The sequence below is a fragment of the Eumetopias jubatus genome, unplaced genomic scaffold (assembly GCF_037043125.1).
Source record: "Eumetopias jubatus isolate StellerSeaLion01/CBP00866 unplaced genomic scaffold, mEumJub1_p1.0 scaffold_10, whole genome shotgun sequence".
Classification (NCBI taxonomy): domain Eukaryota; kingdom Metazoa; phylum Chordata; class Mammalia; order Carnivora; family Otariidae; genus Eumetopias; species Eumetopias jubatus.
Window position 1 is genome coordinate 49,799,108 of NW_028274816.1, and position 27,973 is coordinate 49,827,080.

Sequence of the window (27,973 nt, forward strand, 5' to 3'; positions counted from 1 at the left end):
ACCTAAGTTAAAAGCTAAGACTATCAAGCATCTGGAAGAAAACAGAATTTTCTATATAATCTTTAATCATTGAGTTGCGTTTAGTTCTGCATTAAAGAACATAATCTGTATGATGTAAGTCTGTTGAAAGTAATTGAATCTTATTTTATGATTCAACATTGTAGTATTTCCTATTGTAGTATTTCCTATATAATTGAAAAGCAAGTATGTTCTGTGGTAGAGACTGTACAAACACTATCACTAAATAAATATCAAGTAGGTAAAGTTGGTTGATAGTATTGTTTAAATCTTTTGCATTCAGGGCTTTTCAGGTTTTAATCCATCCAGAAAAGTCCTAAGTATCACTGTAGGCTCTCTTTTTTTTTTAAGATTTTATTTATTTATTTGAGAGAGAGAGAGAATGAGAGCTAGACAGCATGAGAGGGGGGAGGGTCAGAAGGAGAAGCAGACTCCCTGCTGAGCAGGGAGCCCGATGCGGGCCTCGATCCCGGGACTCCAGGATCATGACCCGAGCCGAAGGCAGTCGCCTAACCATCTGAGCCACCCAGGCGCCCTCTCATTTCTCTTTATCTCCATGGTCTCTTCATCTATATTCCTTCATCCTCATTCCTATAACATGCACTGCACTTAGGTATGGAAAGTCACACAGCAATCTGTTCACTTAAAAGGGGCTTATTCCCAACAGAAATTCAGTTCAATGCTTCTTTGTCTCCACCACTCTTAGATGGTCCCATATAAAAGTAGGATTTTTATATTGTCAAGGTTTTTCTTGCAGTCATGGCAGTGAATGTTTTTCATATTCGTCTAGAGTATATTGTTCTAATTGCAATCAAAGTTGAAATTCTGGGGAGCCTGGGTGGCTCAGATGGTTAAGCGTCTGCCTTCGGCTCAGGTCATGATCCCAGAGTCCTGGGATCGAGCCCCGCATCGGGCTCCCTGCTCCGTGGGAAGCCTGCTTCTCCCTCTCCCACTCCCCCCGCTTGTGTTCCCTCTCTCGCTGTGTCCCTCTCTCTCTCTCTCTCTGTCAAATAAATAAGTAAATAAAATAAAATAAAAATCTCATACTTTGTCCAGACTTTCAGATATGGATAAAAATACCTATAGTACTTTTGTTTTTTAATTGTGATAAAATTCATATACTATTATATTCACCCTTTTAAAGTATACTCTTCAGTGGTTTTTAGTACATATTCACAAAGTTGTGCCAACTACACCACAAATCTCAGAACACTGTCATTAACCAAAAAGACAAAGTCCTTTTAATTAAATATGTAGTTGTTTCAATTTCACAATCCTATTCATCTATCATCCTTACTTCCCCACACAAATGACTAAGGTGTGTCTACTGTTATTTCTGTCAAATAATCAAATTTTCTATTTTAGTTTGTTTACTTATTTCATTTATTTCTGTATAAGAATGACTTTCTCTACCCACATTTTAGGCTTATTTTTGTTTATTTAAGCTCATTGAGTTCCATATTGAGTTTATTAATGACCTGTCTAGTATTTTAATATATACATGCAAACTGGTTTATACAATTTCCAATACAACCTGCCATTCACAGGTTTTTCAATTGTGTTCATTTTCATTCACACTTAAATAATATGTGTATCAAGGACTTAGTTCCCTGACCCATGTTAATCAATAGGGAGCACAGAGTTAAAATTCAAATATTTGATGGCTATTCTATTGTTACTGTTTTCTCCATTCTGGTCAAACACTGTGGCCTGTATGTTTTCTGTTTTTTTTGGGGGGGGGAGGAGGAACTAATTATTAGGAAAAATATCCTTATCTCTTCCTGTTTTTTGACAGCTGTGATTTCAACTACTCATCATTATATGCACAGGGTTTCAGACTGGCATTAATCTTTGGTGCAAGCATAGAAGATGAAGTCTGAAGAAAGACTATTCACAAATTCTTTTTCTTCCTTTTAAAATTCCATGCTGGATAATGAGTGATGAGAAAAGCTTTCCTAGGGGCGCCTGGGTGGCTCAGTCGGTTAAAAAAGGTTGCCTTTGGCTCAGGTCATGATCCTGGAGTCCCAGGATTGAGCCCCACATCGGGGGGGGTCCCTGCTCAGCGGGGAGCCTGCTTCTCCCTCTGCCCCTCACCCTGCTTGTGCTCTCTCTCTCAAATAAAATAAAAATCTTAAAAAAAAAGCTTTCCTATACTAATTACGTTCATTTCTCTCTTTTTTTTCATTAGGAATTCTTTGATTTAGACAAAGGTAAGCAACATGGCTAAAATCCTTTCCACAAATAGGAGCACCTGGCTGGCTCAGTCGGAAGAGTGTGTGTCTCTTGATTTCAGGGTCATGAGTTCAAGCCCCACATTGGGTACAGAGATTACTTAAATAAACTTAAAAAAAAAATCCTTTCCATGAATAATAATGAAGATAACTATGAAAATGAGTACCAATGATAATAGTGGACAACTTTTACTAAACATTTACTAGGTATAGTAAATATTTACTAGGAATAGTTCTAAGCACTTTACATTTATTAATTCATTGAATCCTCACAACAAACAAATACATACAGCATGATTATCTTAATAATATGTAAGAAATAAATTGCCACTAACATATAAAAGTAAAAAGTAAAAACAAAACAAAACTAGAAGGATAAACAACACTTTGATAATAGTGGTTCATTATCTCTCTAGTATGAGAGGGGGGTGGATAAAAAGGAACAAAACAGTTTAAAGGGAGAAAATGTGTATAATTTCAGCAATAAATAGATGTTTTAAAAGAAAGAAACAAACATTCAAAGATAAATTTGGGGTCATAGTATTCGGGGCATATTTCATAACTGCAAATGTTTAGATGCAAACAGAACATGAGTAATAAAGTCATTTTGAAAAGTCATTAAGTATATATAATTCATTTTAAAAATCTATATTTATTGAAATGGCAACCATATTTTTTGGCATGACCAAAACAGGTGAAGGGATAACATGCATGCATACCATGACTTTAAAAATAAAGTCTGGGAGGTTTGCTCTATCAACTTACGAGTAGTCATTGATAGTTGCTATGATTACTGTTAATCATAATTGCTGGTTTTCTGATTTTCTGTTTTGTGTAAGAAAATACAAATTTGTGAAACGAAACACAAGATTAATACTGACTTCAAAAACAAGGTTATAACTCTACAATTAGAAACTACAAAATCTCACAATTTTAAACAGTGTGATATTGGTGTAAGCACAAATACATAGATCAGAGAAGAAAAAAATACAAGCAAATATAAACAAGAATATAATGTCTCACCAAGAAGGTAGAATGAAATAATAGGCAAGAAAAGAATTACTGAACTGCCCTTAGTACAAGATTGGGGAACAGGGATGGGTAATGTCAATTTAGAATCTTAATTCATAACTTAGAGTGAAAAACATTTGAATTAAAAAGAAATATAAAATAAAATTTAAAAACAAAAACTAGTGAAAGTGTAACTATCAAACGTGAATTTTTTTTGTTTAAAATATTAGGAAGGTAACAGGTGCTTTAACTTTTATTACTCATCAGTATGAATTCCCTGATGACGAATGAGATCTGAGCCACTACTAAATGCCTTCCCGCATTCCTTACAGTTATAGGGCTTTTCACCAGTGTGAATTCTCAGATGTCGTGTAAGGTTTGAACATTTATTAAAGGCCTTTCCACATTCACTACATTCATACGGTTTTTCATCTGTATGTATTCTCTGATGTTGAAAAAGTTGTGAGTTCTGAGTAAAGGCCTTCCCACATTCAAGACATTCAAAGGGTTTCTCACCAGCATGAATTCTCTGATGTTGACGAAGTTGTGAGCTCTGAGTAAAAGCTTTCCCACATTCCTTACAATCATAGGGTTTCTCCCCAGTGTGAATTCTCTGATGATTAGTAAGCGCTGAGCCACTACTAAAGGCTTTGCCACATTCCTTGCACTCATACGGTTTTTCACCAGTATGAATTCTCTGATGCTGAACAAGCTTTGAGCTCTGAGTAAAAGCTTTGCCACATTCTTTACATTCATAGGGTTTCTCACCAGTATGAATTCTCACATGTTGAAAAAGTTGTGAGCTCTTAGTAAAGGCTTTCCCACATACTTTACATTCATAGGGTTTCTCACCAGTGTGAATTCTCTGATGGTCAATAAGATTTGAGCAATAGCTAAAGGCCTTCCCACATTCCTTACATTCATAGGGCTTCTTACCAGTATGAATTCTCTGATGCTGAGAAAGGTATGAGCTACAACTGAAAGCCTTGCCACATTCCTTACATTCAAATGGTTTTTCACCAGTATGAATTTTCAGATGTCGAGTAACATGGGAGCCACAACTAAAGAATTTCCCACACTCCTTACATTCATAAGATTTTTCACCAATATGAATTCTCTGATGTTGAATAAACTGTGAATTCTGACTAAAGACCTTTCCACATTTCTTACATTCATAGGGTTTCTCTTCATTATTAATTATTTGCTGTAGAGTAAAGAATGTCTGTTGAATAAATGTGGGCATATATTCATGAGTGAGTATTTCTTGGCTGAAATGCCCACTTTGATATCCCAGTTGTTTTTCAAAGTGGTTTCTATATTCCACAATGTCTCTAAAACGGGAGTACTCAAGGCCATGCTTTGTAAGCCCCATTATCTCCCTCTGGCAAGATTCTATTTCATAAACTTCCTTCTTCAGAGACAGTAACTTGGTTTCACACATTGATTCCAGATCTGAAAGAAAATGAAATGTTAAATATTCTTACCACCCCACTCCCACCACCCATTTATGAAAACTTAAACTTTTATAATAGAAATGGAAAAATTAAAGTGAAAAGAGTATCTGGTGGTAAGTGACATATAGTTCTCAAGTATATCTGTTTAACCTGAAGATAGACCCCAAAACTGCACTGAAATTAATGAGATATAATGCAAAATGTGAGGGAGGAGACTACAGAAAAAGGAAACCACAATGATTCTCAAATATTGATGTGGCTCAGAATCATAAGGAAAGGAAGATAAATATACACTACCTGGGCATATGAAAAGATGACAAGTCCTATATACATCTATACAAGCATGCATGTATGAACACGTAAGAAACCATCATACTATACGTATCACAAAAAGTGGATAATTTGCTGACCTCCATTAAAGGTTTCTGGAGAGGAACAAATGCACATAGGGGAAGATTTCTGGGCTCTGTAGTATGATAAAGAATAAATTTGGTCTTTGTCCTTGGTTTCTAACACAGAGCTTCAAAAACCCTTGGAACTTCCTGAGTGATAGGAGTGTTTTTTGCTAGGCCAATGAGGTGACTCACGGCAGATCCCTAGATAGCTGCAGGATGGGGGACTGGTCACCAGAAAGACCTAGCATGTTATTAGAGGGTTGGGACCTTCAGCTACTGGCCTTCTGGGGAGGAGAGAAGAGCCAGAGATTGAGTGGCCAATGACTCACTCAATCATGCCAGTGTGAGTAAATCCCAATAAAAACTCTGTACACCAAAGCTCAGTGGACCTTTCTGGTTGGTGAACATACTTGATGTGCCAGGTAGGTGACACACTTTGATTCCACAGGGAGATGGCGTGGAACCTCTGTATCGGGAAGCTTACTAGACCTTGCCCTAAAATGTATCCTTCAGAGTAAAACTGCAATTATAAGTATAAAGCTTTCTAGAGTTCTGTGAATCATTCTAGCAAATTATTAACCTTGCAGGAGCTGTGAAAATCCCCAAATTTATAGCCAGTTGCTCAGAAGTTTAAGTGTCTAAGAACTCTGAGACTTGCAGCTGGCATCTAAAAGTGAGAGCAGGGGCGCCTGCGGGGCTCAGTCGGTGAAGCGTCTGCCTTCGACTCAGGTCATGATCCCAGGGTCCTGGGATCGAGCTCAGTGGGGAGTCTGCTTCTCCCTCTCCCCCACTCGTGCTTGCTCTCTCTCTCTCTCTCAAATAAATACATAAAATCTTTAAAAAAGTAAAATAAAATAAAGCGAGGGCAGTCTTGTGTACAGCTCTGCTATTAATCCGTAGGGTCTATGCTAACTCTGGGCAGTTAGGATCAGAACTGCAGCACTCCCAGTTGTGATGAAAACTGAAGAGGTTCCAAAGTAAGGATAGATTGGCCAAAATTTGAAAGAGATTACAGAGGGCTAGCCACAAAGGGGCAGAGCCTGGAGTCAGTCTAAGGTATTGAACTAAATTGATGTGAGCAGTAGATAGGGAAGACTCAGAATATGTTCTGTTCTGGTGATTCAGTAAAAATACTGTTTGCCTTGGAATTTTGTGATGCTGATCTTGGGAGAAGAGACTTACTCATGTACCACTGCAGTGGCTGAAAAGGAGGCAGCTAACGTTTAAGGCAAACAGGAAGAAAATAAGACACGGTGGAAAGTACTGTCATGGAAAAATGACAAGTGGAAGCAAGCTGATAAGAGTGGAATTCCAACTCACAGTTACTCACTATATGTTCCTGGGCAATTATTTAACCTAAGTCCCCATTTCCTCATCTGCAAAAGGGAGATCATCTTTACCTCATGATTCCTGGGAGGGAAAGGAATAATGCCTGTAAATGTCTTTGAGTCAAGTGTTCAGTATTTGATAGCTATTATTACGAAAGAATTTCTTACCAAAAATGGGGATTTTAGGCAAATTAAATGGTTTGAAGACATCAAAATGGAGCCTACTGGAACAACTCAAGCCAGAAACAAGAAATTCTTTCCAGCATAATCTTTTTTCTCCTCTCCCCATAGGATATTTCAGCAATTTCCATAGAGTTAAGCTCCTAAGTAACTTTTAAAACTATCCACTTCTATGTCCACTGCCAATGGCCTCTCTTCCAAACCAGAATCATCTCAGGCCCATCTCCCCACCAAGTTCTCACACTCTTTAATCTATTCAGCAGCCAAAATTAATGTGGCCTGGCCTTCCACTGCTCAAAACGAAACTCCTCACACTCACTGGCAAAGACCAACTGATCTCCAATCCTGACTCACACTCCACGCTTGCTTGCTCACCAGCCCAGTAACCCTCCCTTTCTTTCAGTTCTTCAAACACACCAACCTTTCCCCTCCTAGAAGGGCTTTCGCAGGGGTTCTTCCCTCCACCTGGAGTTTTCTTTTCTTTTTTTTTTTTTAAGATTTTATTTATTTATTTGAGAGAGAGAGAGAGCATGCACAAGTGGGGGGGGGGCAAAGGGAGAGGGAGAAGCAGCCTTCACTGAGTGGGGAGCCCGATGTGGGCCTCGATCCCAGGACCCTGGATTCATGACCTGAGCTGAAGGCAGACACAACTGACTGAGCCACCCAGGCACCCTGGAGTTTTCTTAATACATTAAATAGTAAGACCTAATACTGAACCTAGTACTATAGCAATTCTGAAATATTGATGAGCACAAATAATTTTTTAATATGTCTACATTAACAGTAAGATGATATGAAAATATCTGTGATTTCCATCCATGTCAAAGTCACAGGAACTATACAATACTGCTATGGTTTGTTCCATACACTACAGTAGGAAGATATGCAATTTTCAATTCGAGGTTAGTTAAATATAAAGTATTTTGTTCTTCTCTTTCAAGCTCAAAGACTCCCTAAATTTTATTCAAAAGAATCCAAAATTAGCAACCTCCTTAAAAACATGATGTCACTCTTCCGCTCAAATCATCTCATTCAGAATAGAATTCAAAGCCCATACCAAGGCCCACAAGACCCCAAGTCATCTGCAGGCACACCCCACCTCTCACGTGCACCTAGCACACAAACACACAAACACACATACATCCTGCTACTTTGCTGATCTCCTTTCCTACAAGTCCTTCTTTGCTTCTTCTGTTCCAATCACAGTGGTAGATGCCAAAAAGCCCCTAATTCAGGGACTTTGTTCTTCCTTTTCCTTCTGCCTGAATCTCTTCTACCAGATATTTACAACACTTGTTCCCTCGCTTCCTTCAGGTTTTGGTTAAATTATCACCTCATCAAAGAGGCCTTCTCTAACCTCCCTTCACACCACTTACCACCATCTGACATTATAAACATATCTTTTTTTCTCTCTCACCTTCTAGAACACAGGCTCCAGAAGAGCAAAACTCTGAATGTTTTATTCAATGCTGTACTCCCAGCATTGGCCCCACTGGGACCAATACTTACTATACAGTAATGCTCTTCTGGAGCATTCAGGATAAGGTAAACACTTTATCCTAAATCTCGCCTCCTCTGACACCTCTTCCTTTCCATTATAGGCCTTTTCATTTTCCCCAACATTATCATCATAGGAGGTGACTGCAATCACTTGCAAGACTCCCAACTATTTATTCAGTATGGATTTTCCACTTCTGCATATTTAGCCACTGACTTTCTGCTAAGCCCCCTGATTCTCTTTACTAGATTCTACTTTGTAGAAATTATTCATGGATATATTTTAGCACTACTTTTTGACTTCCAAGTTTGTTTGTTTTTTTTAAGATTTTATTTATTCATTTGACAGAGAGAGACAAAGCGAGAGAAGGAACACAAGCAGGGGGAGTGGGAGAGGGAGAAGCAGACTCCCCACGGAGCAGGGAGCCTGATGCTGGGCTCGATCCCAGGACCTTGGGATCATGACCTGAGCCGAAGGTAGACGCTTAATTACTGAGCCACCCAGGCACCCCTGACTCCCAAGTTCTTAATAGGTGACATGATTAGCAAATGACAGCACCTGGCAGGCTCTCTTGCACAAATCAGTAAATGAAAAACACTGGGTAAAGAAATAATGCACAACAAACTGGTTAAACAAGTCACTGGCAAGTAATATTGATGAAGACCAGTACTTGGAGGAGGGGCTGTGCATACACACGCATGCATGCACACACAGAAAACATTGAAGAGGAAGAAAAGCCAACTAGGAACTGAATCTAAAATACGGGTAAAAGAGTTTTATTGGAGGGGAAGTGAAGGGCTCACCCTACTTGAAATTATGAGGGTTGCTGGAGAAGAGTAGCAGAAAGAGTAGTAAGTGAGAGAAGGAATGAAACAGGTCATTTGTAAACTCATGCTAAGAGGACTTGGTTTTTCCAACAAGCCTAGATAACATCTCAAAGGTGCTGAGTTTACCTGTAGTGCCTTGCTCCTGACCAATCATTTCTCACTCACCTGAACACAGGCCTCTTGTCAGCTCTCTGCCAACCATCCAGGGCTCTTTTCCTTGTTCCAATAAGGAGATAACTTGAGGCTTAGGAATGTAAAGTCCTGCTCACAAGAAAAGATATGGGACATGGTTATGCGGTGGGTAAACCAGATCCAGAAATCAGATCCAGTCCCTTGATGACAAAAGAGGAGATGCCACTACAGGAACAGCCAAAGAAAGAGGACGAAGCTTCTGCCACAGTCACTGGAGTTGCCCATTTCCAACTCTTCCTTTTCATTGCAGCTCAAACCACTTATTTGGGAATAGGGAGCAGAAATTCAGCCGGTAACTTGAAAAGCAGCTGGGAAATTCACTGTGGAAGAATCATTCCAGAGAAGAACTCTAAATTACTGGTATAGAAGCCCTTACCCATTGACAGCAGATTGCTATAGTTCTCCAACATCACATCTCTGTACAAGTCCCTCTGACCAGGGTCCAGGCACTCCCACTCCTCCTGTGAGAAGTCTATAGACACATCACTGAACACCATTGATCCCTGAAACAATAAACATATGTATTACTTGTATAATAAAAGAAATAATTCAGAGACTATGGCACTTGTATTATGGGGTAAAGCAAATGAGTGACTTATTGGTATCACTCAGAATCAGTACCTTTGGATCTTAAAAATAGATGCAAGAGTAATTAGTTTATTTTATAATAACATATCTAGAGGGCGCCTGGCTGGCTCAGTTGGTAGAGCATGTGGGGACCCTTGATCTCGGGGTTTTAAGTTTGAGCCCTATGTTGGGTATAGAGGTTACACCCAAAAATAAAATCTTAAAATCTATGAATAAACTTAACCAAAGATGTGAAAGACCCATGCTCTGGAAACTATAAAACACTGATGAAAGAAATTGCAGACAACATAAATAAATGGAGACATTCCATGCTCATGGACTGGAAGAACAAATACTGTTAAAATGTCTATAGTATCCAGGGGCGCCTGGGTGGCTCAGTCGTTAAGTGGCTGCCTCCGGCTCAGGTCATGATCCCAGGGTCCTGGGATCAAGCCCTGCATCGGGCTCTCTGCTCAGTGGGAGGCCTGCTTCTCCCTCTCCCATTCCCCCTGCTTGTGTTCCCTCTCTCGCTGTCTCTCTGTTAAATACATAAATAAAATCTTTAAAAAAAATGTCTACAGTATCCAAAGCAATCTACAGATTTAATGTAATCCCTATCAAAATACCAACAGTATTTTTCACAGAACTAAAATAAACATTCCTAAAGTTTGTATGGAACCACAAAACGCTCAGAATAGCCAAAGCAATCTTGAAAAGGAAAAAAAAACTGGAGGTATCACAATTCCAGACTTCAAGTTAAATTATAAAGCTGTAATAAAACAATATGGAACGGACACAAAAATAGACACATAGATCAACGGAACAGAACAGAAAGCCCAGAAATAAACCCACAATTATGTGGCCAATTAATCTTTGACAAAGAGTAAAGAATATACAATGGGGAAAAGATAGTCTCTTCAATAAATGGTGTTGGGAAGACTCAACAGCTACTTGCAGAAGAATGAAACTGGACCACTTTCCTACATGATACACAAAAACAAATTCAAAATGAATTAAAGACCTAAATGTGAGACCTAAAACCATCAAAATCCTAGGAGAGATCACAGGCAGTAACTTCTCTGACATTGGCTATAACATCATCTTTCTAGATATGTCTCCTGAGACCAGGGAAATAAAAGAAAAAATAAACTATTGGGACTATGTCAAAATAAAAAGTTTCTGCACAGCAAAGGAAACGATCAACAAAATTAAAAGGCAACCTACTGAATGGGAGAAGATATTTACAAATGACATATCTGATAAAGGGTTAGTCTCCAAAATATATAAAGGACTGATACAACTCAACACCCAAAAACAAATAATCCAATTAAAAAATGGGCAAAAGACATGAACATGAACATTCCTCCAAGGAAGACATACAGATGGCCAACAGACACAAGAAAAGATGTTCAACATCACTCATCATCAGGGAAATGCAAATCAAAACCACAATGAGATATCACCTCACACCTGTCAGAATGGCTAAAATGAACAACACAAGAAACAACAGGTGTTGGTGAGGATGTGGAGAACAAGGAACGTTCTTGCACTTGGTGGGAATGCAAACCGGTGCAGCCACTGTGGAAGACAGTTTGGAAGTTCCTCAAAAAATTAAAAATACAACTACCCTATGATCCAGTAATTGCATTACTGAATACTAATTCAAAGGGATACATGTACCCCTATGCTTATATAGCAGCATTATTTACAATACCCAAATTATAGAAGCAACCTAAGTGTCCACTGATAGGTGAATGGATAAAGATGTGGTATTTATACAGACAATGGAATATTATTCAGCCATAAAAAGAATGAAATCTTGCCACTGCAACAACATGGATGGATCTAGAGAGTATAATGCTAAGCAAAATAAGTAAGTCAGAGAAAGACAAATACCATATAATTTCACTCATATGTCAAATTTAAAAAATAAAACAAACCAACAAAGGAAAAAGAGAGAGAGAGAGACAAACCCAAAAAAAAAAAGAGACTCTTAACTATAGAGAAACAGATGGTTACCAGAGTGGAGGTGGTCGGGGGGATGGGTGAAATAAATGAAGGGGATTAAGAGCACACTTATCTCGATGAGCACTGAGTAATATATGGAATTGTTGAATCACTATATTGTACACCTGAAACGAATATAACATTGTATGTTAACTAGAACAAAAAGGTTAATCAGTTTATTTTAGATTGAAAACAAACAAGTTCCTGACTTTACCTATTGAAAAGGTCTACAAATAATAATTCATCCAGTAGAAATAAGCACCCCTAGTGTCTAGATTGTAGTCCCTAAGTATTATATTCAAATAAAAGGAACCAAGATCTTTTGGGGAAAGAGATGATTTCAGGATTGAGTCAGAAATGCCAGGATAAGACTGAACATTCTGTTATATCAGAAAGCAAGGGAGCTATCAAAAACTGTTAGAATCATGTTACATGGACCCAGGCACCAACTTGAAGAGCCTTTCATTGGCTAAAAATGGTGTAATTTGAGGATCCAGTATAATGGACCTATAGACAAAAAAATGTTTAAATCATGAGCTCCTAACAGCAATGAATAAAATACTACTGGTCACCCTTTTAGGATTCTAAGAAACCAACTCATTATTCAAATATTCTTTCCTAGACAGACTATCTTTCAGGGTAACCAAACAGTTGATGAGAAGTTTTACTTTATAAAGAGTATTTCAGGGGCGCCTGGGTGGCTGTCCATTAGGCGTCTGCCTTTGACTCAGGTCATGATCCCAGGGTCCTGGGATGGAGCCCCACCACATCGGGCTCCCTGCTCAGCGGGGAGTCTGCTTCTCCCTCTCCCTCTGCCTCTCTCCCTAGCACTCCCTCTCTCTCAAATAAATCAAATCTTAAAAAAATAAAAATAACAAACAAAGAGTATTTCATCTAATCTATGAAGGAGGAATGACAGAATTAAAATATCATTCTGCAACCTCTAATCTAGACAGTAATCACCAATGATGGATAACATTACAAAAAGAAAGAGTACCAGATATAATGTGCCTCCTGATGGAATCACATATCACCATGTGTGACATATTCACGACAAAAAAAAAAATCTCAACTGAATCTGATCAAGCATCTAGACTTAACTACCAATTTTCAGGAAACAGTTAAATGATGCCACAGAGATGCAATCAGCAAAATCCAAACAGTGGACAAATGAACTACTTTTTTTCTTTTCTAACAAAAACATACACAGAAAGAAAACAGATGGAAGGGGTACCTGAAAAATAAGAGACTCAAAAGACTTCAATGAACTGCAGTGCACAGTCCTTATTTGGATTCTAATCCAAATAAACAATTAAAGAATTCAAAATTTGAACACTGGCTTGATATTGATGATATTAACAAATTATTTCTAACTTTTCTAGAGGCAATAATGGCATAATGGTTGTTTCCAAAAATAATCCTTGTCTTTTAGAAATACATACCAATTTGTATTTGCTTCAAAATAACCCTGTGTGTAGAAGTGAGGGTAGGGTAGTGTGCAAGGAAGAAACAGGTATCAGTATAAATGAAACAAGACTGACTCGGATTTGAAGCTGAATGGTGAGTATATGGTGGTTCATAACTCCTCTACTTCCCTATGTCTGAAATTTATTATTATAAAGTTTTTTTAAAGGGGGTTGGTAGAGAATAGAATATCTACAAGGCTCTACTCATATGAATTGCACTGATTTAAACAAAATTGTGATATAACTCTGTTGTGGGAAAAGGAGTAGAGTGTGATAATAGCAAATCCAAATCCACACATACCTTGCAAAAAAATAACTACAAAATGTCTAAAAATTTGGTTAATCAAGAAACAGCAATATAGGAATATTAATTAAAATAATGGATATATTCTATTGTAATCAGCTAAAAGAGATGCAGGTATCTCCCTTCAGGGATTATCTTTATTTCTGAGATAAAGAAAACTGGTGATTCCTATGGAAATTCCTCATGACCCACACTTCCTGTCCAACTTCAAACTGAACTTCGTTCATGGATGCCCTAAAAGTCACAGAGATCTGTCGGGATCAGCTACTGAGCCCACAATCTTCCGAGCTCATAAACCAGGAGGTCTTGCAACGGTCTAACATTTGGAACTACCAACATCACTTCCTATACTATCTCACTGGTCAATACCCATCTGTAGAACATACCCATGTTTGCTCCCAACTAAGCAACTTACGCATCTCCACCTCATCAAATCACCGTCTGGAAAGCATAAGTTCATTCTACAAATCTACTCTCATTTCCTTTCCATCACAGCTCTTGGGAGAGGGCTGAGAAAAGAGATGCCAGGTGAAAATATTAATGCTGGGTCAAAAAAAAAAGGGCACTTAAGAATGGTAAAGGATTATCTGGTTAGACTGAGGGGAAAAGGAGTCCAAGGATCCTGAAGGGGAAACCTGATAGCCAAAGATGTCAGGAGTAGGAAAACAAATACTCAAATGACCATTAAAAAAAATTTTTTTTTTAATTTGAAACTAAATGTCAGGAAGGTAAGAAAAAGCATCAACTCACCTGGGCCATGGCTTTCAGTATTGCAGGAGAGGATCAGTCCTCCTTGGGGCTGTTTTCCTGAGAAAGGATAGTATTCTGAGAAAGCAGGACTGGGGAAGCAAAGAAATGCTCTAGAAACCACATTGGCTTTACAACTTTCAGTTGACCCCCCTGGGTCTTATGATGTAACTGTGGTCAGTGGGAGGACGGGATGAATTCTACTTCTTCAACCCCAGAAGCCCCAGGCTTTAGCTATAGTAAAATGGATCCTGGCTGGTAGATTCAAAGGAATACAAACTCAGATTCCCTCTCCTTCATCTGATTAACCCAGGTTCTTGCCTCATCCAAGTGATTCAGGCCAGACCTTGTCCCACTTCAGTAAACCCAAGACAGAGCTTCTTTGACCTGCCTGAGGAGATCCTCCTCTGCAGCCCTCACTCAGGTCCTCAGGCAAATTCACCCAAATGGTACCCTTGGTCCAGGAACCCAGTATGCTCTGATCAGAAGGACTAAGACTTCCCTAATGAAGTCTTCTCACTTCCCAAGCCCAAGACAGTCTGTCAACTCCCATCCCCGCAGAACTCCTTACCTCAGCCTTACACAGACACACTCCTCATTCTTTTTTTTTCCCCCAAAGATTTTATTTATTTATTTGAGAGAGAGAGAGCGAGAGAGAGAGAGAGCACAAGAGGGGGTAGGGTTGGGGCGCCTGGGTGGCTCAGATGGTTAAGCATCTGCCTTCGGCTCAGGTCATGATCCCAGAGTCCTGGGATCGAGTCCCGCATCGGGCTCCCTGCTCTTTGGGAGCCTCCTTCTCCCTCTGCTTCTCTCTCTCTCTCTGTCTCTCATGAATAAATAAATAAAATCTTAAAAAAAAAAAAGAGGGGGGAGGGTCAGAGGGAGAAGCAGACTCCCTGCTAAGCAGGGAGCCTGATGTGGGACTCGATCCCAGGACTCCAGGATCATGACCTGAGCCGAAGGCAGTCACTTAACCAACTGAGCCACCCAGGTGCCCCCACACGCCTCATTCTTACCCTATAGCTCTGTTTTTCTTTAAAAAAAAAAATAATAACTTTGCTAATATGTTTTTGCCATGCAAAACAAAGTGTCAACTTTTATAGCTTTGGGCTAAGAAGATTTTTCTTACCTATCCATATTTATATAAATTTCTCTGTTTAGGGGTGACTGGGTGGCTCAGTCGTTAAGCGTCTGCCTTCAGCTCAGGTCATGATCCCAGAGTCCTGGGATCGAGCCCCGCATCGGGCTCCCTGCTCGGTGGGAAGCCTGCTTCTCCCTCTCCCACTCCCCCTGCTTGTGTTCCCTCTCTTGCTATATCTCTCTCTGTCAAATAAATAAATAAAATCTTTAAAAAAAATTTCTCTGTTTAATGCTTTGTCACATGTAGGTCTTTAATCAATTATTATTTTATTTTGGTAGAATATTATTTAACAAAACACTATAGTATAAAATTATGTTATAATTTTGTTTCAGTATAATTTATGAGTTAGGAATCCTACTTAATTTCTCTCATAGGAGGCTGACTACCCAAGTGTACCAAAGTCACATGTGAATATATCTCACTTAAAATGCACTATTATTTTATATGCCACTAAGAAAGATAAAAACTGTGTAAGATATTACCTACTTCAGATATGTTGAAATCGGGGGGGGGGGGTGCGTGAGCCTTACCGCAGGTGACTACAGCATTGGTTTAAATGCCAAACCATTATAACAGATGATACATATTTGGATTTACTGTGGTTCTATTTTGGTTCAGTGATCCATCTTTATTCTTTGGCCAGCATCACACTCTATTTATTGTAATTTATTTTTTATATATAATTTAAAAATATGTCAAGGGGCACCTGGGTGGCTCAGTTGGTTAAGCGACTGCCTTCGGCTCAGGTCATGATCCCACGGTCCTGGGATCGAGCCCCGCATCGGGCTCCCTGCTCGGTGGGAAGCCTGCTTCTCCCTCTCCCACTCCCCCTGCTTGTGTTCCCTCTCTCTCTCTGTCAATTAAATAAATAAAATCTTTAAAAAAATAAAAATAAAAATATGTCAAAAATATATCTTATAATTTAAAAATATGTCTTAATAAAAGGCCGTTTCCATCACATACCTATTAGAATGGCCAAAGCCAGAACACTGACAACAGGAAATGCTGGTGAGGAGCAACAAGATCTCTTGTTCATTGCTGGTGGGAATGCAAAATGGTACAGCCACTTTGGAAGACAGCTTGACAGTTTCTAACAAAACTAAACATACTTGGGGCGCCTGGGTGTCTCAGTCTGTTAAGCGTCGGCTCCCTACTTCTCCCTCTCTTTCTGTGTTGTCTCTCTCTCAAATAAATAAAATCTTAAAAAAAAAACCCCAAAAAACTAAACATACTTTTATATGATCCAGCAATCATACTTCTTAGTATTTACTCAAAAGAGCAGAAAAATTATGTCCACACAAAGACTTGCACAGAAGCTTTATTCCTAATTCCCAAAACTTGGAACCTTTAGTAGGTTAATGGTTAAATAAACTGTAGTACATCCAGAAAATAGAATGTCATTCAGTGATAAACAGAAGTGAGCTATGGAGCCATAAAAAGATATAAAGGAAGCTTAGATGCATATTACTAAGTAAAAGAAGTCAATATGAAAAGGCTACATACTGTATGACTCAAACTATATAATAATCTGGAAAAAGCAAAACTCTGAAGACAATAAAAAGAGTGGTTGCCAGGGGTTTGGAGAAGGATGAATAAATAGAACACAGAGGATTTTGGAGGCACTGAAACTACTTTGTATGATACTATAATGATGGATACATGCCATTTTACATTTGTCCTAACCGACAGAATGAACAAGAATAAACATCTAAACTGTGAACTCTGGATGATCATGAGGTGTCAGTATAGGTTCATCAAGTGTACCAAATGGGGGCGCCTGGGTGGCTCGGTCAGTTAAGTGTCTGCCCTCAGCTCAGGTCATAATCCCCAGGGTCCTGGGATCCAGCCCCAAGTCAGGTTTCTTGCTCAGCACGGAGTCTGCTTCCCCCTCTCCGTCTGCCCTCCCCACCCCCACTTACACGCTCTCTCGCTCTCTCTCTCTCAAATATATAAAATCTTAAAAAAAATAAAACTTTTACCAAAAAGAAGTGTACCAAATGTACCTGGTGGGGGATGTTGATAATGAACAGGGAGGCTGTGGGTATATGTGGGAAATCTCTGTACCTTCCTCTTGATTTTGCTGTAAACCTAAAACTGCTCTAAAAACATAAAGTCTTTAAAAAAAAAAAGTTTCTGGCTCTGAAGCCAGACTGTCTAGATTAAAAATAAATAAATAAATAACCCCTCATTACTCATCTTTTTCAAGTTTCCTGATATTCTGACTTACTTTCCCATATGAGCATAAATTGTTTAAAAAATATATCGGTATTTTTCTTGAGGCTACATAAAATGCATACATTAACTTAAGGAGTTCTGACACCTTTATGATGTTGAGTCTTGCTTTCCTATAACACAGAATACCTTTCTATTTATTCAAATCAATGTTTCTGTCCTTCAGGATACTGAAAGTTTTCCTCATGTGTATCATGCTCATCTCTTTTTTAGATTATTCCTAGGTATCTTATACTATTTTTGTGGCTATTAATTATATTTATAAATTACAATAATTAATATGCATATGATATAATTATGTTACACAGAAAATTAACATAAACATAATTATATTTTAAGTATATATTTATATGTAAATGTGTTTTATATTATTGTTTACTTAAAATTGTTATTACACTTTTCCCCAATGCATCTTTCATCTATTTTTGTTTTAAATAAACAAAATTCTATTGACTTCTGGATACTGACTGTGTACCTTTTAAATTCTCTTCTATTTGTAATAGTTTTCAGTCTATAACAGGATGTTAAACTATGTCTCTCTCATTCTTAGTTTAGGAGAAGTCCTGAAGAAGAGCAAGAGAACAGGGGCCACAAAACTCTGCATTCCACAGCAAGAACACTGGCTATTTTTTTTTTTTTTTAAGATTTTATTTGAGAGAGAGAGAGAACACAAGTGGAGGGGAAGGGCAGATGGAGCAGGAGAAGCAGACTCCCCGCTGAGCAGGGAGCCCGAAACGGGGCTCGACCCCAGGACCCTGATGCTTAACCAACTGAGCCACCCAGGTACCCCGAGAACCCTGGCCATCTTGTGTATCGTGCAAAAGGAGCTGGCTGCAAACTGATTTTGTGCCCTTGGATCCATTCAACATCTATTCTAAAGGTGTTTCAGAGATTGGAGAGTGTATGAGAGGAGGCTGTTTTTGAGAGAAAGAGCTACTTTTGGAAAGCACTGGTATGCTCTGTAGTCCTCCTGCCTCACAGGGACAGAAAAGAGGGACCCCAGTGCCACAAGGGTTCCAAGTAGAATGTGATGGGAGGTCTTGGGAAAATTTGCCTTGTGTTCCAGAGTTTAGAAAGCACAGAGACTGGGGCCACAGTCCCTCTTCGAAGTAGCTATGATGGGCCCCATAGTAGGAGCTGGCCTGGGTCTGGTTTTATTCTAAGCCTACCAAAAGTATTTCCAGCTCTAGAGAAGAGCTCTGTGGAGGACTGATGCCCAAAGCCTGAATGTAGGAACTGTAAGCAGCCCTCTCCTTAGTAGTTGTGAACATGCCCCAAGGCAAGAGAGATCCAGCGTCCCTACAATTAAGATTTTTCTTCCCCTCTCTTTTTGCTGCTCCCCACTTCAAGTTGTCTAGTGGAACAGAGGTTAGGAGAAGGAAAAAAAGAAGCAATCATCAAGCTTTCTCACTGGAAGCTTCTAGCTCAAGGAGCCAGGAGGTCAAACTTTTAAAACAAAAGTTTATGGCATCGATTAGTACAGTGAAACAGACATTCTCATTACTAAAATGAGGCTGATTTTGTGACTGAAAGAAACCAGAGGACTGTTTATTTTCCAACTGTGACTGAAACACTTATCCATAGGCAGGAAATTAACTGGCCCAGAGAAGCTTGGTAGAAGTTATGGGGAAAAAATAAAGCAGTTGTTTTCCAGTTGTTCCCTATGGAGTACTGGTTTTCTAAAGGACTTAGGGGGGAAAAAAGGTTAAATAACACTGCTGATAGTGCCTTCTCCCTGATTTTATGGTGAATGCTTCTGGTATTTCACCATTAGGCATTAGGTTAGTTTTGCTTTTTTTTTTTTTTTAACCTTTCAATATAGAAATCTCCAAACACACACAAGAGTAGAGTTTAAATACTATGAAAATCCTCCATGTACCTACTAACTAACTTCAATAATTATCAGGTTAGGTGGCTCAGTCTGTTAAGCATCTGCCTTCCGGCAGGGTCCTGGCATAGAGCCCTGCATCAGGCTCCCTGCTCTGCAGGGGAGTCTACTTCTCCCTCTCCCTCTGCCCCTACCCATTTCTGTTCTCGCTGTCTCTCGCTCACTCTCTCAGTCTCAAATAAATAAAATTTTTAAAAGAAGTAATTATCAGGTCATGGCCAATATGGTTTTTTTTAAGATTTTTTTTTTATTATTTATTCATTTGAGACAGAGAGAGAGCATGAGCAGGGGGAGAGGCAGAGGGAGAGGGAGAAGCAGGCTTCCCGCTGAGCAGGGAGCCCGATGTGGGGCTGATCCCAGGATCCTGGATCATGACCTGAGCCGAAGGCAGACGCTTAACCATCTGAGTCACCCAGGCGCCCCGGCCAATATGGTTTTATCTAGACTCTGCTCCACTAATATTAGGTTAGCTTTGATTTTTGTTTGAATAGCTTTATTGAAAAATACCTCACATATTATATAAGTCAATCATTTAAAATATATAAATTCTATGTTTTTTACTGTATCACCATGATCTAATTCTAGAATTTTCTTTCCCCCAAAAGAAAGCCCATTAACAGTCAATCTCCTTTTCCCCTTCCTCCCTCAGCCCTAAGCAGACATGAATCTATGTTCTTCCTCTATGGACTTGTCTAACATTTCATATAAATGGAATCATAGGATATGTGGCCTTTTGTGACTAGATTTTTTCATTTAGCACGTTTTCAAGGTATATCCATGTTGTGGCATGTTATCAGTATTTCATTTCCTTTTATTGCTGAATAATAATATTCCATTGTATGGATAGATCACATTTTGTTTACCCATTCATCAGTTGAAAGACATTTAGATTATTTCCACTTTTTGGCTTACCATTGTGAATAATGCTCCTATGAACATTCATGGACAAGTTTTTGTGTGAATATACCTTTTCAGTTCCCTTCAGTATATACCTAGAAATGGAACTGCTAAGCCATATGGCAACTCTGTTTAACATTTTGAGGAACTGCTAAACTGTTTTCTAAAGGGGCTGAACCATGTTGCATCCCACCAGCAATTTGTCAAAATCTTCATCTTGTTATTATCTCTTTTTTATCATAAGCATCCTACTAGATAGGAAGTGGTATGTCATTGTGGTTTTGATTTACATTTTCCTTATGACTAATGATGCTGAGTGAAATTAGTTTTTAAGAACTCAATTCTTTAGAATTCTTTTCTAATGTAATTTCCACTACTGTCCATTATTTTCCCAAAGGCATTCCCATTCATGTGGGAAGAGGCAGTAACTCTTATTTCCTATTAAGGACAAGGAAATTGAGTGGAATAAACATTGTCAATGGTTAATGGGAAAGGAGAACCAGCACATCTTTGAATGGTTTTGGCCAGGAGAAGGGATGATGTAGGTAATTAAGACAGAAAGGGCTTAGGCCCAATAAAACTGGGGACATTCATGCTCATCCTGATCGTCTTGATGAAACTCCAGACTTTCAGTTCACTTTTTCATCCACGCCACCCAGATTACTTTAACCCAGAGTAAGCCTGCTCAAAACACTGTGTGCTAATCTTGAAAAAATGCTATCTATATTCTAACTCTCCTACTCTTGTGCCCGCTAATTTTTAGGTAAATAGAGTCATAAGGAAAGCTAATAGCCTTATGAAGTCAGAGGTACCCCTGCAGTGTTGAGTCACTGTATAATGAAGCTAACATTTAACAGTGGCATGTACCTGTCATGCCCACAGCCCCTTTCCTGAGGAAAAAGGTGCCCACCCAAATTTAAAGTTTAAGTCTCGTTTGATCATTTTTAAAAAGCAAATTTTGCTCACTATCCCTTAATAAATGTTTACTGTCAGATTTAATTACTTCCTCAATTAATTGCTAGCCCCTTGACCCCAATAATCTTTCAAGGTATGAGAAAATTTTGAAGGTTGAAAAAATGACTTACCATAAGAAGAAAAAAAAAGAAAGATCAATGTGAACACTAACTAAATCTTAAAAAGAAAACTTTTGAGCTCTGGCACCACTTAAAGTAGTCCAACAATAGCAGCACATTTGCTCAACATAAACTCTCAGGTATAAAAGAGTCCTCAGTATTTGGTCTTTTATTCAATTCCAAAAAGGAAAGAGAAGTGAGGAAAAGATCAAAGAAAAGGAAAGAGGGTTCTTGAATAATAGCTGACTCCATGCTTAAAAAAATCTGGAACGTTCTGCTGCTGCAGTTGCCAAAAGATGATGCTCTCAAAAGTGTCAGGTGTTGTGTTGAAAGGATCCCTTTTAAGAGCCTCCTAAGGGGTGCCTGGCTGGCTCAGTTGGTAGAGCACTTGATTCTTCATCTCGGAGTGGGGAATTTGAGCCCCACGTTGGGTGTAGAGAGAGAGCACAAGCAGGGGAAGGGGCAGGCAGAGGGAGAGGCAGGCTCCCCGCTGAGCAAGGAGCTCAATGGCGGACTCAATCCCAGGACCCTGGGATTATGACCTGAGCCGAAGGCAGATGTTTAACAGACTGAGCCACCCAGGTATCCCGAGATTACTTAATAAGTTAAAAAAAAAAAAGTCTCCGAATAGGGGCCCTCACTGGCCGTTTAGTGAAACATGCAACAGTATATTATGAATACTTCTTCTGCGGCTCCTCCTTGTACTATGATGGAGTCCATTGCAACCATAAGGTAATTAAAACACTGAAAAATTCTTTAAATCCATAATAACACGTGAGAGAAAAATATAAAGTTCACAAAAAAGGGTGAATAAAAATATACAATATTTTACTGGCTATAATTAGTGAGTGATTATATGTGTAGTTTTTTTTCTTGTCTTATTATTTATATTTCTAGTATAAGTGCTTGTTTCTACTTGTACAATCTGAAAAATATAAACTCAAGGAACTTTGAAAAAGCCAGTTAGCCTCAGAAATAGGAAAAACTGTACCAAAACCAGGAAGGACACCTGTGGCCTCACACAATAACCCCAGACAGAAAGGGCATCACAGTTAGTTGGCACAAGTGAGCACACAAAAATCCAAGTAGAAACAGGGTATGATAAAATAATAAATAAGCTGAATGTCCCAAGTGAGAGCTCACTGCATACTCAATCCATTACCTATGAAATGAACATTTTATTAACAAAATTAAACCCCTAATAATTAGTGATATTAGGAAGATTTAGGTTTTTTTAAGAAACGCCTAGCCTAGCTCAATATATTATGACAGGATGATGAGTTGTGATGACATTGCGTATCGTGCAACCTTAAGCACACATCACATCCAATGAAGAAACTGAGTTACAAAAATAAAAATCTACATTAAAAACATAAATTTACATGTCTGATGACATATAAAAAGGGACTCAGCATAATGACCACCAGCTCAGGTTCTAATGACCGTATAATATGCAACCAAGTCCCAGGGACCAACCAAGAGTTAAGTGAGAACTCAGCCTTTCTCATATCTGACTTGGTAATCTGTGTCTTATCTCCTTTTTTTCTTTATATTTTCCTAGAGGTTTATCAGTTTTATTCCCAAAACTAAATTTTTGGCTTTGTTCATTTTCTCTGTTGTACATTAATTTTATATTTCAAAATATATAAATTTTTATTTGAGCTCTATTATTATTTCCCATTTTTTTGCTCTTTTTGGATTTAATTTAGTACACTTTGTCTTAACTTCTTGAAATGGGGGCACCTGGGTGGCTCAGTCGGTTAAGCACATGACTACGGGTTTCGGCTCAGGTCATGGTCTCAGCGTCATGAGATCAGGCCCCATGTCAGGCTCCGCACTCAGTTGGAGTCTGCTTGTCCCTCTCCCTCTGCTCCTCCCCCCGTTCTCTTGCGCTCTCAAATAAATAATCTTTTAAAAAAACATCTTGAGATGAATACATAGATCATTAATTTTTCAACATTCTTCTTTACTAGCTTATGCATTCACAGCTATATATTTTCCTCAGGTTCAGCTTTAGCAACGCCACACATTTTGATATATTTTTATTATCATATAGTTAAAAATTTTTCTAATTTCCATTGCAATTTCTTCTTTGAGTCACCGGTTATTTATAAATTCATTGCTTAAATCCCAAATATTAAGGACATTTCTAGGCATCTTTTTGTTATTGACATCTGGCTGAATTCCAGTGTGGTCAGAAAACATTATTTCAGTCTTTTAAAATTTATTGAGATTCCTTTATGGTCCAGCATGTGATTAATATGGATAAAGTCTCATAAGCATCTGAAAATAATATATACCGTAGTCGTAAGGTACACTTTTCCACATATGACACTTACGTCAAGTTTGTCAATTATACTGTTCTAATATTATATAGCTTTAGTGGACATACACTGATTGTTCTATCAGTGAAAAGTGCTGTGAAAAGTGAAAAAAATGCTAAAAATCCCCTACTATGATTGTGTTTTGTCCACTACATCTTTTAATTCTGCTTAAAATTTGAAACATTTTACAAAAGTATGTACATTTAGGACTATAATATCTTATTGGTGGACTAACCTTTTTATTATAAATTGTTGCTCTTCCTGGCAAAGCTTCTGTTCTAAAGTCTGTTCTCATACAATTAAGTAGGAATGTAAATTGATAGAATCATTTAGGAAAACTACCAGTGTATATTAATGCTGAATATATGCATAACCTACAACATAAGTATTTCACTCCTAGGGGTATACCCAACAGAATGCATTTATATGTGCACCAAAAGACATGAAGAATGTTCAGAGTAGCCTTTTCCATAATAGCCCCAATCTGAAATCTTGAGAACAACTCAAATGCCAATCAATGATGGAATGGATAAATAAATTTTGTTATAGTCATACAATGGAATTTTATTTTTTTAAAGATTTTATTCATTTATTTATTTGAGAGAGAGAATGAAAGAGAGAGCATGAGAGGGGGGAGGGTCAGAGGGAGAAGCAGACTCCCCGCTGAGCAGGGAGCCTGATGCAGGACTCGATCCCGGGACTCCAGGATCATGACCCAAGCTGAAGGCAGTCGCTCAACCAACTGAGCCACCCAGGCGCCCCATAGAATGGAATTTTAAACGGCAATAATAATGAATGATCCACAACAACATGATGCAACATGGATGAATCCTGCATATTCATACTACATAATATTATTACATATTATATTATTACCTGTGAAATACAATGTTAAAAAAAGCCAAGCACAAATTGTGTGATACTATTTATACGAAATTCCAGAACAGACAAAATTAATCTATGGCTGTAGAAGACAGAGTGATGATTATCTCTGGGAGAGGTGAGTAGTGAATGGATGGGACAAGAACTAGGCTTCTAGAATGCGGGTAATGTTCTATTTCCTAATCTGATTTGAGATCTGGTTAAATGAATATGCTCATTTTAAAAAATGCATCAAGTCATATATTTTGATTTCTGTACTTTTGAATGTATGTTATACTTTAAAATACAATGATATATCTGTATCAGCAAATAAAAAAATTAAAATACCAAGTGATGAAGTATTAGAATACAGATGATATGTTGATAAACTGCTGGTAAGAATTTAACTGTTACAACCATATTGAAAACCAGTTCAGCATTATCTAGGAAATTTGAAGATACACACATATCCTATGGTCTGGCAATTGATTTGCATGTTTATACCCTAGGAAAGCATGCATATGTGCACCAGAGTACTCATAAAAACATGTTTAGAGCAGCCCTTTCAAGTGAGCCCAAAAGAAGAAACAACCAATGTCCAAATATATAACTGTGGTTTATAACAATAAGGATAAGCCTAAGACATACAATATTGTGTGGAAAAAAAAAAAAAGACTCAAAACAACATTACCCAGCACAATTTCATTTCTATATAGTTAAAAAGACAAAACTAAACTATATTATTTAGGGATGTGTAGATATACAATAAACTGTTTGGTTTGTTTTTTTTAAACACCAACAAGAAAATACATTATCACCAAAGTCAGAATTAGGGTTACCTAAAGAGGTGAAGAGTGTAGGTTTATTCTCAGGGCAGGTAGAACAGAGGCTTCTGGAGGGCTGAAACAAGTTTTTGTCATATAGAGGTTCCCTTTATAATTCTTAAACTCTATGTCTATATTTTAAACACTTTGTGTATGTATGTAATATTCAGGAATTTTTAACCAAGGAAAAACTAATTATATCATAGCTATAAATTTTAGTGAAAATATAAAAATTTGAAATGATAAATGCTATGAGATTCTGATCTTGAAAATAATGTATACTGTATGTACACAGGAAATGTGTTAGAAGGAAATCAATCAATATATTGACAATGGTTATATCAGCGTGGTAGTTTACTTTTGCTCTCTGTAACTTCCCATTTTCCAAATTATTTAAAATAATCATGTGTACGTGTCTATGTGTGTGTGTTTAAAAAGAAGCAAAAGCTTAATACATTGGAGAAATTGAGCTATTTTCTAAATTAGTATGTGAACACTATGTCGAAGGAAATGAGGGGAAATGTTGGGATTTGTGTGCCCACCCCTAAAGCTTCCCATCATTTTCTTTAATGGAAATTTGTCCAGGTCACATAGATGAATCTGTGTTATACACGAGGCCATCCAGAAGAAGAAAAGCTTAAAAAGGAAACCCCCTCACACCTTCTATTTGGCTTCCTCAACAGCCATTCCTCCTCCTTCTTCTGGGGACCTATCTGAGAAGAGCAGAGCTGAGGAAGGAGAAAGGAATCATGAGATGCCAGGCCTTTCTTGTGGCTTAGACTGACCAGAGCAGTAGTAGGTCTGGACTCATACCTACCACCCATGGAGAGGAGGGATGGAGTCTAGGCTGTTCACAATATTCCTGTCGGAGCATGTCAGAAGGGGAGAAGTCTCTGCTGTCCAAAACCAAAATCTTGTCTTGATCTCAGACAACTACTGGGACAACACACACTGCCACCCTGGCAATGCTTACTGGCACCCTCCAACTGCACACACGGTTCCACAAAAAGTTACGTGTTCCCACTCACACGTCCTCACAAAGGCTTAGGTTGCTAACACAACCGCAACCACAAACACACACACACTCCTCAGATAACAGTCATGGCCGCATAATCAGACTCTGTACACTCCCCACCTCCTACACACAATGTCACACAAAAGGAACGCACACACTCACAGACCCGCCGTGGGGACAGTCACACCTGACACACACAGAGACGCACAGTCAGAACCGCACACCTACAACAGGGACATCCAGCCACACCTGTAAACAGAGGTCCGCGCATGGTCAGTCGCAATGACACACCCACCCCAGGGACAATCACACCCCTACACAGAGCGCCGTACAGTCACATAAGGTCACAGCCGCACACATGGAATCCTGTTCCTCTTGTCCCTTCCCCCAGTCCCACGAACTCACACGCGCCGTTGAGTCCAGACCCGCCCAGACCACCCCTTCAGGCTGCTCCTCCCCAACCCACGGACGCACCTGCGCAGCCTGGTCGAGCCCCCAACACTTAGGCCGCTCACCTTGTAGTTCCCCTTGCCGGGAGGCCGAGAATCGGGCAGGCGAGTGAAGGAGCGGCCCTGTTCCTCCGGAGGCCTCTGGGAAGTGTAGTCCGGAAGCAGGTCGGCTCAGACAAGATGGCGCCTGGCGCTTCGCTTTACTGCCCGCGCATAAACCTGGGCCAAGCCGATATCCCTGCTCCCCCTCTCCAGATCGCTGCAGGGGATCTTCTACCTCCAAATGCAGTCTCCGAGTCGGGTTCCCACAGGAGACAGCCCACACATCCTGGAGATACGGTTCCTCCATGGGCCCTGCCAGTGCCTGGGAGCCACATGTTTCCCAAGAAATAGAAAAAGGTTGCCGCGTTCTCACGGAAGTTGATTAGAGCCGCAAGAACTTCTGGGAAATGTAGTCTAGAGGTGGAAAGGGTGAAGCTACCTCCCATGTAGCTTGTCTTGGTTGACTGCGCTAAGCTTGCCCACACTGAAGAATGGAGCCTCACCCAAGATTCTTTTAGAACTTGTATCTTTTAACCTTAAAAATAAAAGTGTCAATTACTTTACCACCAAAATGGGTTGTTGGGAATAACAGAATTGCAATTCAGGAGGAGAATGTTCTGCCAAAATGGTAAGCAAGTCCAGCAAACAAAGGAGAGGGACAACTCTTTCGTGGAAAAGAAGGAGGAAGTTGGGAAGTTGTTTTGAAGGAAAATCCGTTGGAGAAAACCAGGGTGATAATGGTTTATCATTGCCAAACTGCAGGGGTAGTCAGTTTCTTGTAGGTGATACAATGTACATCTTTCCCCTTGGGCCTGTAATTTACATTCTTTCCTGTTGAGGGTCCTTAATTGACAATTCTTCTTATAACTGACAGACCCTCTTCTAGCCTCCTGACTCTACTTTAATGAGGTTTCTCCTTATTAATTTTCACATAACCTACTGAGAGCTGGGACCTGGGACCTGGGAGTGATTGACTAAATTGCCATTTTTGCCTTCCTCAGT

The 27,973-nt window shown here is 39.0% G+C and overlaps 1 protein-coding gene across 2 annotated transcripts; it reads right to left on the reverse strand.

Moving 5' to 3' along the window:
• Positions 1–2,664: 2,664 nt before the first annotated feature.
• On the reverse strand, positions 2,665–27,318 carry ZNF383 (zinc finger protein 383). Of its 2 annotated transcripts, none has more exons than XM_088028471.1 (5): positions 26,996–27,318; positions 14,229–14,285; positions 9,511–9,637; positions 9,108–9,203; positions 2,665–4,712 (listed from the first exon to the last, which is right to left on the reverse strand). In XM_088028471.1, exons 2-5 carry the CDS (start codon positions 14,235–14,237, stop codon positions 3,517–3,519), a joined length of 1,428 nt encoding a protein of 475 aa, XP_087884597.1. In that variant the 5' UTR covers positions 14,238–14,285; positions 26,996–27,318; the 3' UTR covers positions 2,665–3,516. The 2 variants fall into 2 exon arrangements, with proteins under 2 accessions (XP_087884597.1, XP_087884598.1); XM_088028472.1 differs by having other exon boundaries at positions 26,955–27,318.
• Between the last annotated feature and the right edge of the window lie 655 nt (positions 27,319–27,973).